This window comes from Barbus barbus (genome assembly GCF_936440315.1).
Source record: "Barbus barbus genome assembly, chromosome: 46".
NCBI lineage: Eukaryota > Metazoa > Chordata > Actinopteri > Cypriniformes > Cyprinidae > Barbus > Barbus barbus.
This window is the reverse complement of record NC_136724.1, coordinates 11,467,364-11,482,912: the sequence shown is the minus strand read 5'-3', so window position 1 is coordinate 11,482,912 and position 15,549 is coordinate 11,467,364. Positions and strand designations below refer to the sequence as shown.

The 15,549-nt window shown below is 32.4% G+C and overlaps 1 protein-coding gene across 1 annotated transcript in view; it reads right to left on the bottom strand.

Moving 5' to 3' along the window:
• LOC306864966 (docking protein 6-like) overlaps positions 1-4,619 on the bottom strand; it is a 69,854-nt gene extending 65,235 nt beyond the window's left edge. The window contains exon 1 of the mRNA XM_079409288.1: positions 4,392-4,619. Coding sequence (XP_079265414.1) covers positions 4,392-4,457 — 66 coding nt within the window. The 5' untranslated portion in view covers positions 4,458-4,619. The remainder of the gene's footprint in view (positions 1-4,391) is intronic.
• Between the last annotated feature and the right edge of the window lie 10,930 nt (positions 4,620-15,549).

Below are 15,549 nucleotides of genomic sequence, written 5' to 3'. Positions count from 1 at the left end.
CTCAGAAATTGCTAGTAAATGTACCTGAAAATAAATAAAATTTTAGAATTTTGAACATTTTAAAACATTTTAAACAATTTAAAAAAAATTATATTCTGCATTATTTTTAGGTCGCTAATAAAATAGGAAAATGTGTGACACTGATGTGACATTTACAGCAGTTTTTCATTTTTTTAAATAAATTATTTAAATATAACTTAAAATAATTACCTTTTCAGCTGAAAAAATATCTACACTGAAAAACAATTTTTACTCATAAATTGCTAGTACATTTCAAAAACAATTACAAAGAAATTGCTAATAACACACTGTAAAAAAAAATAGTTGTTTCAACTTAAAATAATCTGTTACCCTGCTTAAAATGTTTACTTTATTCAACTAAAATATTCTAGTTGTCCCTTAAATTAACACTGAGTAACTTCAAATTTCAAGTTGACTAAACTAAACATTTTAAGTCAGTGAGTTAACAATTTTTTAGTAGTGAAATAGTATTTTCTTATTCACCTACAACTATAGTGTATATCAAATTGCAAGTTGGAAGCTGTTTGACATGACATGACATATCTTAACATGGAGTGAGACAATGTATACCTATCCTATGGGCTTTACTGCTAGACACTTTCATTGTCCAAAACCTCGTGCTAGGATGATCTCTGTCAAACATTAATCTCTGGCATTACTACACTGCCTGTACACAGAGACAGATGACAAAACACAGTTCTCATATATGGGTCAAGTACTGGCTTGCAACAACAGCTTAAATAAGATTACAGTTCCGCTGGAAGTGTTTAGAGGAAAGGCTGTTTTAAGTCGACCGCTCCAGGGTAAGCCTGGTTGATTCTCTATGGATTCACAATGCATTATAAGGCTGTTTGTAAGTGTCCTAAACAGTGACTGTCTGGGACAACAAAGATGACATAAACAGATGACATGTGAAATTATCCAAGGTTAAAGGGATTTTGGACAGATTTTACATAGAAAAGGCCCTGACTATATGTAAAGTAATACCATCCACTCTCTACTGGTCAGACAGAAACTAAACTGACTGAGATCATCCATTATGCAAATGGCTGCAAAAGGCACTGTCCCTAAATATAATACAGTTTGATCATTTGTAAACCATTATAACCACAAACAATTAGGTTATTGAGCTATTATAGAATCACAAAATTTACATACTAACTTTATACATATTAAACATTTGTGTCTCTCATTTAAGATTAAGTGATTTTTGCCAGTCCCACCTAAGAGGATTTTTTGTTTTGAAAGAAATTAATGCTTTTATTCAGCAATGATGCATTAAATTGGTCAAAAGGGACAATAAATAAATGTATAATGGTATAAGATTTCTATTTTAAATGAATGCTGTTCTTTTGAACTTTCTGTACATCAAAGAATCCTGAAAAAAAATGTGTCAGAGTTTCCATAAAAATATAAAGCGGCAGAGCTGTTTTCAACATTGATAATTATAAGTGTTTCTTGAGCACCAAATCAGCTTATTACAATGATTTTTGAAGGATGCTGTGACACTGAAGAAATTCAGGTTTGCATCACAAGAAGAAATTACATGTTAAAAATACATTAAAACAGACTTTAAATTGTAAAAATATTATTTCCCAATATGTTTTTTTTTATTATTTTTTTTTTTTTTTTTGTGATCAAATAAATGCAGCCTTGGTGAGCATAAGAGACTTCTTTCAAAACCATTAAAACATCATACCAACCCTAAACTTTTGAATTGTAGTGTATATTAATTCATTAAAAAAATATAAATAAATTTAATAATTTTTTTTTCATTGTCACAGTCAAGAGGTAAATCATGTAATTAAATGAAAAAATTATCAAATAAATATTTGATCCCAAACTATAGCTCGCCCCTACTGAGTGAAAGCTTAATTTAGATGAATAAAATAAATAGAAATTTACAATATTGACCTTCTTTGGCTGTACGATCAACATTTTATGGAGGTTAAGTACCTGCTTTCACTGACCATTTCACTGAAAAAAAAAAAAGAAATTTCTTACTCTTTTCGTGGAAACTGTCAAAAATGACTTAATTTGTATTAGTAATTTTTCCCCATTTAGTTTTTCATTTGCATTACATGTCTAGGTCTCAGGCGATTGAGAAAGAGAGGGAAAACGAGAGGAACAGAGAGAGACATCAGAGGGAAACCCTAAACTGATCCTGCTGTTCAAAACATGATACTTGCACTAAAAAAAAGACTGTGCCAGCACTGATGAGACAAGTAGTTCTTCCCTCTAAAGCAGTCTTCAAAGCAGCAGCTGCCTGTTTCATCAGCATAGTTTATCAGATGAACAGATTACACTCAAAATGCTACAAATGGCTGATAAAGACCAGTAATAGAGGCTTTTTAAATAGCAGTAAAAGGTTTAAACATCAAATTTCTGCTGTTTTTGCTTGGATGGTTATCACTAATATTTATATCATTTCTAAAGGTTCGGTTTTATTTATGCATAGATATGTGTCGAATGGGAAAATGCCAAAGGTGCAGAAGTCCGTGGGTTCAAAGGGCATTATGTCTATGTGAGAAGGTCAGTTAATGTCAGGTGCACTGAACTGTAAATTCACATTACAAGGTTTTACACGGATTTCAAAGCAACTTAACTAACATGCTTTTACACATTTTTCTTTTTTTCACATTCATTCTGTTCAATTAATGGCAAATGCGACCATGAAGATACCACACATAATGGAAAAATAATGAGAGTGGTTTTATTTCCTCACAGTACTGTTAGATAGTAATTCTATGCTCTGCAGTCATGAATAAATGCAGTAGATGTGGCATCACTGTGCAGTTTTCTTTATCTGTGTTTCAATTCAGTAGTGACCACTACTGTTTATTTACAGACTAATGTATATCTGAAATACAGCTGGTAAGTTTATCGAACCAATAAAAATCAACACGCAATATGAAGCTGCACTTCAAATAATGCATTTAGGGTGAGCTCACACTATGGAAGCAATATCTGTGGAAATACACTTTCTTATCTCATATCCTGTGTCTAGGGGTGAACACAAACCATTATGGTCAAACACTCCTAAGACATTGTGTATTGATTAGAACTTTTGGTTATATTTTGTTTTATTGCTAAAAAAAATTACATTTGTATGACATCAAGTTTTGACAAAAATTTTCTGGCATACTTTTCTGAAAACACTGACAAATAGTCTGTTTATTATTAGTTGGCTAATATGTAAATTACATTAATGCAATATATATATATATATATATATATATAGCATTCATGTAATATGCAAAAATAATAATTTTTTATGTATATACAAAATAAACTTGTTTTTTTTGTTCTTTTAATTTACTTTGAAATTAATAAAAATGAATAAAAATGTATAGAAATTACTCTGTACATTTTATATATATATATATATATATATATATATATATAATGTAGTAGCAGAATAAACTTATACATTTTTTCTATGTAAAATAAGAGAAAAACAAATTTAGAAATGTGTACATTTCTATATTTCAATTTTTTTATTTTATATATTCATATACTAAATAAAAATGAGTAATTTCTATATATTTTTTATTCATTTTTATTTATTTCAAAGTAAATTAAAAGAACAAAAAAAACGTTTATTTTGTATATACATAAAGATTTCTTTGTTTTGCATATTGTGTATAATGTGTAAAGATCAAATTAATATTGGATCGCACTGTATTTTGCACAGCTACAGTTAGGGGCTTTCTTTCACCAAAACAAATTTAATAAAAAAAAAACTTCTCGTAATTGTAAAATTCTCATCAAATCTCCTACCCTGCTATAAAACTAAAATCGGCATTTCATAGGACTGTGTATGAATGTATTAATCTTTCCTGGTTGGATGAATCCACCTGCTGTATCACAGAGCCCTGATGACCTACAGAACTAGCTCTATTCACAGCTGCAGAATCAGGAGGACAATAAACAGATGATGCTGCATCTGGAGACTTGACTAATGTGTCTTCTCATACATAGGCAAAGAAACTACTGAAGACAGCAGATTCTTGATTAACTTTTAAAAATGTAATAAACTTAATCTTCAATCAAATAGGCTACCTACTCTGTTTATGGTAAAAATTCATTTGAAACAATCCACACTTGTTCAAAGCACCAGGAATCCAGTTATTATCGTTATTGTTTAATAATTATCTACCTGTTCAGATGGATTACATCAGAGCAGGTTTTAAGCTAACTGAATAATAAATATGTTGAAAAATAAAATAACTGGCCATAAAAAAAAACTAAAAGTAGCATGAGTTGCTCGTGCACGTAGATATCGTGTTCTTGATCAAGCCCTTTTAAATAGAGATGCCCTAAAATGACCGAGCACACAGCAACGTCCAGCAGATACTGACTATACTCACCGCCAGTTTCTTACTCCGAATCCTCACGTAGCCCTGCTTCACTATATCGTTGAAGTTTGAAGCCATCCTAACAGCCTCTCTGTCCTCGTCCCCGTCTCGGCTGCGAGTCCCCTCAGAAGTCAGTGCGACATTCAGTCCTCAAGCAGCCTGCCTCAGTGCCGCCGCCGCCACCGCTGCTGCCGCTGCTGCTCGGTTAACCGGCGAGAACCGCTCATTCCACCCGAGAGTGGGGAGACAGCGCGCGCATCAGATGATTTAATTCAGCGAAGAGAGCAGCTTCCTGGAATGCACCATAAGAGGACTGTCAGAGGGGTGGACGCAGACAACTACTCACTTGCTTAAAATGAAATCAGTTATCAAATTATTTATTTATTTATTTATTTATTTATGAATGGATGAATGAATGAATGATATTGTGGGTTTATGTTTTTGGGAATATGTTATTTCATTTCACACAGGCACAGGAAATTTCCTTTAGATGTGAATATCAAAAATTAACATCTGTATACCTATAGAACTAATAATAATATAATATGACAATAATAACAATAATACATAAAATAAAAATGTTTATAAAATAAAAACTCCCTACCAGTTACACACACACATAAATATGTACTTATAATTTTGTTTTTTGTGTATTTAATTGTTAGTCCTTGTGATCACAAGAATTTATTTTTGTTATTTATTTATATATTTATTTATGAGAAATAATTAAATATGATATTTCTTTATTAATTATTCTTTAATATTCTTTTTTAACAGCTGTATATCCTAAGTAATATACAAAAAAATAAAGAAAATGTGCTAACATTGTATTGTAAAGTAATTATGTATGCATTCATTCATTCATTCATTCATTCAATCATTCATTCATTCATTATTTTAGCATGTATTACTAGATTTGGATTTGGGGGATTATCAGTCTTAACGTCTAAACTAACGTCGTGATAAATACTTAATGGCTCTAAAAATAGGTCTTATTTTTTGTAAACAAAATTTAAAATATGAAATATGACAGGTTGTGTGAGATTGCATGTTGTTATTAATTCCAAAATGTTCCAAACATAGCATGCTTTAAGTAATCTGACAAGTTAACCCCCCAAAAAACATAAGACTCCAACTGTTTTATATTTAACAGATACATGTGCTGTGAAATCTGTAATCTGTAAGACTTAATTTTCATTCATTAGCAAAATACAGTTTTGCTTTCATATGAGTATTATCCAAAAGGGTGCTGATAACTAGTGGATGATAGATTTGTTTTGTTGATTGGATCCTTGGGATTAAAAGATCAAAGCAGATCAAAAGCAAATGAGAAAAAAATAAAAAAGAGGTCTGGGATGTTATATTCATACATTAGATGTAGAGCGTGCTGTAGCTCCACTGACACAAATGCTGAAAATGCCTGCAAAAGCCTCCTCCTCTAATCCTGCTTTATAGAGACGCCCTTTTGCCTGTGGAAAAATGCCAAACCCCATTAGATACTGATGACACAGTTACACATGTGAGACGGATTTCTGCATCTCTCATGACAGTGAAAGATGTTATATGGATGAAGATCTCATACAAAAAAAGTCATATAGTAAAATAGATAAGGCGTAAAATCCATATGGATGATATAACTAAAATTATATATAAATATAAATATTTATTAGTTTGTCTCTCTCTCTCATCATACATCAATTCCACCACCACAAGAAAAAAAAAGGAAGAAGAAGGTCATTGGGAACTATAGGTAATTTGAAAGCTGTCATTTCTCATTTGTTTAGTTTATTCTGAGGCACAACATTATGCAGCTGCTTCTCAATTATTTTTCCATTTCTCCTGGCTATATGAAAATTACATTAAAATAAACTCAGTCAGATGCTGCAAATATTTGTCACTCGAATAACACATTTTATTTAAAACAATAAGTGCAATAAATAAATAAATAATAAAATATCCATGGGTCAATGACATGACACTAATGTTTTACCTATTAAATTATAAAACTTAAAAATGATAAAACTATCTTTTTTAATTAAATCATTAGGCATGCATAAAACATTAAGTATTTCATGCATATACAATGAACATGCTTAAAATTTCTGAATCAAAGTCATTTTAATGTTTTTGCAGTCAGCAATGTCAAGATGGACATACTATATTACCTAAAATGTTTGTTATTAAAAAATATATATATTATAATATATATATATATATATATATATATATATATATGAAAAATGTGAAAATTGAGAATAATGATTAAGACTTGTGTTGAAAATCAACCAACATGAATAGAGATATTACATTAAAATCCATTAATGCATGCAATTGAAACTCTCTATATTATATTGATATTAACAAAGCAACAATACCTTGCCATGTGTCTAGTGCTGTCTATTGAGAAAGAAGATCATTTTGCATTCTACTCTCACAATCATCCTTTTCCGCAACAGACATGCAACCTCAGATGAAGTACCTTTCACAGGAACTTTGTTTGCAAGCCCTCCACTTACTGTAATGCATAAAAAATGAAATCTCCACTGTCCACCCTGAGGAGTCTGGTGTCATATTTATGATTTATTCATAACTGTTGAATAGGAAATGGTTTGAGGGCTTCTTTGACCTTCACTTTTGAGGTAACAGACTTTAGCAGCCCAGCTGCCTTTGAACTAATTTAGCTGTGCTGAAGACATAGGTAACTCACCAATAAATGAAAGCTCTACGAAACCTAACCCTCCATGCATGAGGAGTCTGAGAGCTGTAGGTGACAATAAAGGCTTCCGTCGAAGATGGAACAAAGTCTTCCACTGGAATAAACATCACACATTTCACTGTGTAGTGTGAACTCCAAACTATTAATCACAGCCTGGCTGTGCTATATTGGGATTTATTGTCAAAAAATGTGTGCCTTGTCACACTTTAACTGCTTTCTAACTGTCACACTCATTCACACATGCACACAACTACACACTCGGCATGTGAAATGTCACAAGACTCACTGCCACTGCATGTTTGATCATGGTTGATAACTCAGCTCAAAGCATATTCTAAACAGATGGCTATTTTCATTCACAATCTAGGATTACGAACAAAAATTCTTACTTTCATGTTTAGTTATGAACAATCAATATTCAATTATTTATTTGATAAAAAAAAACAAATAATATATTGTGTTCATATATTACAATATATTGAATAATACATAAGCAAGCTAATATCATGTATTGAAAATTATGTGGCACTTACATAACTTAAATATAATGTATGCAATTTTATATTCCATAATACAATTCATACAGATACATAAATAAGGTACTGAGTGTGTATAAATATATTTGAACATATATATGTTCACACGTGTTCAATAAATGTACACATTTATGTGGATAACCATGATATATATTCATATATTTGTGTTTATTTATATTCGATAGGCTATATTTATATTCAAAATATCTATATATCTTTCCACCCTTGTTGTCATGTCTCCAATAAGAGTTTTTTCCTAAACACATCACACATATTTTCATGAAATGTGTGATATGCAAAGTGAGTTAAATGTTTATGAATGTTTTATTAGTGTGTTATTAACTCATGAAAGAGACATGAATTAATCGAGTGTTTCAATAAAGCTATTACATGTAAAAATGTAGTGCAAATTTGGTCTTTATTGCTATATATTTTTATATGTATCAATATATAGCCATACATGATCCATGCATACATTGCAGTATATTGAAAAATATAAACACTATTTTCCCATATAAGAAAATATATATTCCTGTATAGCACAATATATTTTCCAGTATATTCCCTTTTATTTATTTAGTTAGTCAGATAGTAAGAGTATGAAGCCCATTCAATTTTATTCTTTAATATGAGCTTTGCCAATAAATTAATTACCTGCTGCTTTTGGCTGTTGGATGCTACTGTACATTAGTTGGTCAGACATTCTTAAATCAAAATATCATAAATCATAGAAAAAAAAACTTTGCTTGTTGTCCTCTAGAAACATGACAGAGATGACAAACACCTGCACTGTCAGCTGTCACAGCAGCTACTGTCCATTAGATGGCAATGTTACATTTGATGCATGTAAGAAACCTGAGGGTCCAGTTAGTGCATGTCAGTGCTTGTCACATGGTCACTGAGCTGAGCTCACGTCCTTCGCATGAATAACTTGACTATTTATGCCTGAGTGGATTTCATATATAACTTGGACGCTAACTTTATATGCTTTATAGGCCTATATACAAATGTTGACTGGCACAGAATTCTCAAATGTTGGCTAATTTTAAAAGATTTTTTATTCCTTTTTTCGTGAACTGTTTTTCCTGATGCTCGGCAGGCCAGCCTAAAACTGAAACAAAAAGGTGTTGTTTTTTTTTTAAATTAATGAAATAAATATCAATAAATGCTTTCTAGTGCGCGTATGCACTTATATTTGCACTAACCCTCGTTCTTATATTGTTGATGAATCTAGATTATTCTTAAAGGGATAGTTCACCCAAAAATGATCATTTACTCACCCTCAAGTAGTTCCAAACCTGTATGAATTTCTTTGTTCTGCTGAACACAAAGGAAGATATTTTGAAGAAAGTTTGTAACCAGGCTGTTTTGGGGCACCATTGACTTCCATAGTAGGAAATAAAAAAATAAAAAATACTATGGAAGTAAGTGGTGCCCCAGAACTGCTCTGTTTCCCACATTCTTCAGAATATCTTTCTTTGTGTTCAGCAGAAAAAAGACATTCATACAGGTTTGGAGCTACTTGAGGGTGAGTAAACGATGACAGAATTTTCATTTTTGGGTGAACTATCCCTTTAATGAGGCGATCGCCAATATATCTATATATAAAGTGTAGTAACCATATTTTTTTGGTGTATTGATTATCATTTGTGTAACACGTTTCACTACACATACCATGGTTAAGTTATAGTTAGCATAGCAAAACCATGGTTAATTTGTAGTTACCATGCTTTAACTGTAGTGTAGTAAAACCATGGTAAATTGTCGTAAGGACAGGTTATACTTACTAATGTAATTTGTTGTTGTTGTTTTAATTGGATAAACAAATCAGTTGTTTCTAAAAAAAAATTTAAAAAAATTGTGTGATTCATTTGGCTCCATCTGTTTTAGTTGCCTCTACATTTCACATTAAATTTAAAGGACATTTTGAGTAAACCTCTTGATGATTCAGGATTTCTGTGTAAAAAGTTTGTGTGAAGATTTTATGCAGAAATACTTGTGTATGTATGTTGTGTATTACATCTGTTCCCTTTGCACAGAAATGTTTGACCTTGAAACACAAATCCAAACTCTATAAAGACAACACTACACGGGAGCAGTGAAATTGAGTGTTCAGACAATACAGCACACAGAGTGCCATGTCACTTCAATAAACAACCTTCTCCAGGGACACAATTAGTTTGCTTTCTTGAGGTCATAAATATTTATATGCAATTAACAATGCTCTGCCTAATGAATTGTTTGAAGATTGGAATCAATTATGAATTCAAATAGTAAGACTTCAAAATTGGTCATCAAAATAAGTCATGCAAGAACAGCATCAGGGTATTAATGCTGCAATGTCAGTGCTACTTATAAAAACGCTCACCGGCATCTTCTATCACACAAGTTCTGCCGTTCTCAGTTTCGGTGTTTGACGTCATCGCAGGCAAGCGGTTTGCAGGTGGTGTGATGTGGAGAACTGCTAGATCTCAGTGGTTTTCTGCTGTTCTTTGTTAGGGTTGTTGTTGGGCTGTTTTGTTCTGCTGGGCCTGTGAAGGGTTTGGTCCTTATGGGCCTCAGACAAGAATCAACAATTCATTGGTTGTCTGCATCCTCTGCTCCCCTCGAATTTACCAAACAATTACAGCACAATGTGTATCAGCCAAGGATTTCGTTACATTTCGTTTCCTATTGACTCGTTGTGTCTCCACAAAATGCCTAATTAATATACTGTATGTCCTGGTGTCCTGTACTGAAGATTTGTATGAAACCTCTTTTGTGACACATTCTGATTTGTAACTTTTTCCTGAGATGTTTATTTATAACAAACAATTTAATAATTTAATAACAACAATTTAATAATTACTCAGATTTAAATAATAATAGATTTAACAGGTTTTCCATAACAATTTTAAATTTGATCATTTGGTCAATATCAGTCATTTTTAAAGACCGAGGAAGAGGACTTGTCATGGTCAAACCTCCAAACATTTGATATCTCTAAAAAGCCCTGAATGTGCTCAGGGCATCCAGACATAAAACTGTGGCATATACAGTCTCTGAGAAATTCGCTACAGAGGACTTAAGATGTATGTACCTGCACTTAAGGAATTAAACTCTTCATATAGTTCTTTTGATTTATTTCTGTAATTTATGAATTGTTTTCATGCATGCAACAAGTGGTGATTGTGAAATTAGATTAAATGGTGTTTATCCAGTATTGTTTATTGCTTTATAAATTATCCAACTGAAAGGGAAATTAATTGATTAACAAGCATCTGTTGCTGACTTCAGACCAGATTTCATTTCACAAGCTGTCACTGTATGCGGGCCGTACACATTTATTCATGGGATCAGTTGGTAACTCGGGCCGGTGAGGGGGTAGAGGCGTGTATTTTGGCTCACACTGTATTCGCAGCACTTTATCAGCTCACTCATTTAATCTGACAGGTTTAATATAAAACAGGTGAAGTTTGTGGAGCTCTGAATCTTGGCTGGTTTTGGCAGAAACATGGGTGGCCGTTGCTGCCATTTCATCAAGACAAAGCGACTCTTTTACCTCCCCGTGGGTACTGACAACGGCTCATGTGTGAACATGGAAAAAGAAGCGAAATTAAATCCATTTTATAAACAGAGAAAGGTCAGTGGTGACGTGAATGAGAAACACAACCCCTAGTGCTCACAACAGTCTGTAACCTTAACTGTCAACCATGTAAACTGATATGTTTTGATATGTTATATAGAGAAAAATTATATGTTTTAAATATTAGATAAATTGGCAAATATTTGATAAATTATAGAAATTGTTTTTGGCAAGTAACTTGCTATAATAAATGTTGAAGTACTAAAATGACTAAAACTAACACTGAAAAAATTAAATGTAAAAAGAAAGTTAACCCTTGTGCACCCTTATGGACATTTTTGTCCATTTTATTTTTTTATAATTTTGCCTGTGTTAATGCTAACTGCATAAATTTTGGCTTAGGTGTGTTTTTTATTTTTCTTGGAATTTTAATATTCCACCCTCATTTCCTTTAATAAATCTATTTTACACTAGGTACAAAAAAGTGAAACACTCAGCACCTTTTGGACAAACATGTCCCCATTGAAACCCATTAAAACGGCTATTTTTAATCGCAGTGCCGATTAACTGTAAACTGATGCAACTTTTGTTAATAGGCTTTCATTCTGTTGGCAAGGCTTCAAAATTTAATTTTTTACAATTTTTTACCAGATGGTGGCATTTTTTCAGGTTTGGTCTATAAAGGGTCTATAAAGCAAATACTTGCTTTATTCCTGTTTTCTGCTTCTGCATATTATAGAGCCAATTGGAAAATAATGCTGCTATAATTGTGTGGGTGTGTTGGTATAGATGTCAGAGTGTGGTTTGTATGTATGCCATAACAAATTGTGTGTGTGTTCGTGTGTGTTCTTGTAAAAATTGAGAGAGAGAAACTCTACTGTAAATCACAAATCCAACCATGTGCACCAGCAGAATTTTGCTGACATCTAATGGGGAATATTTGGTACTGCGCCCAAACAAAATTTGACTGAAAGCTCATTTTTTGAGATATCAACCTCAAATTTGGAACACAACTTGTTTAGATTTATGGCTTTGATTTTCTAGCAGGTTTAGAGTTAAACATGTTTCATATATAAAATATTCATAAAATAGGATATTAAATATTGTTCATAAATCATTTTCATAAACTTAAACCTGTATAACTTTTTTTTTGTTTCACTTTTTAAACTTTTTTACTTCAGCAATAATCTGCCATGGGTCTTCTTTAAAATGAGACCAAACTTAAGTCTGTGCTCCCAAGCTTCCAATTTTTATGACCGTTTTTTTTATATGGACATTTTTGTCCACTAAGGACCTAAGTGTAAGTCTTTTTTATTGATGCACAAGGGTTAAGAATATTTGTATATTATAATATTAAATATTTATGTCATATTTAATTATATTTATGATATATATACACATAATTTATATGTATAATATATATATATATATATATATATATATATAATATAATACTGGTATATTATAATAAAATACACTATAAAATTCTATAATAATAATATGAAAAAGTAACAGTAAAAATTAAAGCTACATAGAAATATAAAAAAAATTACTAATTTGTTTATAATAATATTATATAACATTTTATTATATAATATACATGTGAAGAATATTGATATAATATACTATCAAATTATAACAATGTGTGTGGATGCATGCATTTATATACCATGCTCAAAAAACATAAATACTGCATTCTTTAAAAATAATAAATCAATCAATTATTACACATTGGGGTTTTCTGAAACGAATATCTTACCAGATGCCAAATTTTCTTCAGAAACTAATCTTTTGGATTCACTCATTCTCAGCTTTATTCCTTCTACATTTGGGGAGAAAAAAAATCTTCATCGTCTTATTTGACCTAGATTCCTTCGCACAGGAATGCCAAAATAGACAGCGCTATAATATCTGGGCTGTTTCCTGTATTTAAAGGTATTTCCTCATTTCACTAATATGGAGTTGTTTCGGTAAACTAAAACAGTACTCAATCTCATTAAAGAAGACGTAACTTTTGAGTCTGCAGGATCATAATAATAATCAGAACATATTAGAAAACTACACAATGCATTTTTCAAGACTTTCATCATAAATCTTTCCTTAACTTTCAATATTAATGCACACATACCAGCAGCTTTCCAGAAACTGGGAATCTCTGGAGAAGATCTCAGAAATTGGATGTTCTTGTTGTATTAAGAAACCTTTGACATATGGTACACACCTGAAGCAAACTTTGTTATGGTTTTCCTGACGTTCAGTAAGAGAATGCAACATTGGTTTTATTGTAACTCAAATGAGCAAATGTTTTTCTTGGACTTGTACTGATGGAGTTTTGGCATGTATGTATAGTACAATGAATGGCAGCAATTCTCTAGGTGCAAAAATTCTTGTTTATATGAGGATTACAATAGCAATCTTGTTATTTTAACCAGTTACAGTATATTTAACTAAAATACCATCCAAAAGCTATCCATGTCACAGAATCCATGTTTAAAGGAAAAGTTTCACTCAGCACAAAATTTCTGCATTGCTGTGGAAACAGCTTTATTTACTCAATACCGCTTGTGCTGAAGCACATGTTCCTGATCCATCTGACATCTCATCTGCCATAATGATTGTTCATTACTGTCTGTCAGCCTCCTGTAATGTTCAGTTTGCTCTCTTTTGTGCTGTTTTTCTGTCACTTTTCTGTGAAATATGCACTGGGAAGAGACTTGTCATTTTTATATGAAAAATGGGAAGGTGGCTGTGCTTAGAGTGAGACGTTATTAGTCCTGTTGATGTGTCAGAAGTAATAAATCAAATCACTCATTCACGTGCACATCACGTTCGCGTTAATGCAAAGCGTGCGGAAACAAGCAGGAGTTTGTGTTTCAGTAGTCCAGATATTAATTTAATGTTATTTGAAATTACTGTTTTTTATTTATATAAGGTTTCTGTCTAATAGCTCCAATTGTAAGACTCGTTTGGCAAGCCGAAAGAGTCTAAAAAGCTCCTTCCACTCAAAATATATTCAATTTGTGCGTCATATTTTTAGCGTTTCCCTTCATCCGTACGTTCACTTCTGATGCCAAGGAAAAGGTGGGCGTAGAAAGGCAGACATTACTTCTGGTCACCATAATATTTCAATTCATCACCAGCAACCTTGTGGTTGCCAGACTGAACCATTTTCAAAGGTTTAGGAAAATGTAGCATGTAAATAGAAAAACGAATGAGTAAGATTGTTGAAGATGTTCCAAAGAACTGAAAGAGAAAAGTATAGCATTTTCTTGCCAGGCTGTGAATATATATACTGCTTTCAGTTTGCTTCATCAAACAGCAGCTTAGAAAGTTATTAATGGTGACTGTTATTTTAAATGACTCTCAGAAAACATAAGTCTTAAGGTTTGTCTTTCATCATTCGCACAAACATCTTCAGTCTTCAATCTGCTGCTGCCAACCGCAGCACGTGTCAATGGAAAGTTGAGGCAACTCCCAGCCTCATTTGTCCTCCATGCTGTCCAAAGACAGTCCTCTATGCCTTATTTAGTCAAATGGTACATATGAACTGCTTTCTGTTTCACAAAACCTTCTGTTTAGGCCTATATGAGAAGTTTGAGCTTGGTGTGACACAAAATGACACCATCTTGCAATAGAAGACATTTTCGTTGCGAGGCATGAAGTAAAGAACACTGTTTTTAAAAGGACAGAGAGATATTTGAATAAATTGTTGAATAAAGTATTATTTCTGTTTTCTTTGCACACAAAAAATATTCTCGTAGCTTCATGTCACATGGACTATTTTAATGATGTCTTTACTACCTTTCTGGGCCTTGAACGTGGCAGTTGCGTTGCTGTCTATGCAGGGTCAGAAAAGTCTTGGATTTAATCAAAAACATCTTAATTTGTGTTCCGAAGATGAATGAAGGTCTTATGGGTTTGAAACGATATGAGGGTGAATTATTTAATGACAGGATTTTCATTTTGGGGTGAACTATACTTTTAATTCTTGGCATAGATTTAATAAGATGCTGGAAACATTCTTCAAAGATTTTGGTCCATATTGACATGATAGCATCTCTCAGTTGCTGCAGATTTGCCAGATGCACATACATAGCAATTCTCCAGTTTCATCACTGCAAATGTTCTCTATTGGATTGAGATCGGGTGTGGAGGCCATTCAAGTTTAGTGAACTTATGTTCAAGAAACCAGTTTGAGATGACTTGAGCTTTGAGAGATGGCATGTTGTGTTGGTTACTGTGGTCATGAACATGGTCAGCCACAACAAAGAAGACATGCAAAGAAGACATCCCCCACATTATTCCACCATCACCAGCCTGACCCGTTTATACAAATCAGGATCAATCTATGCT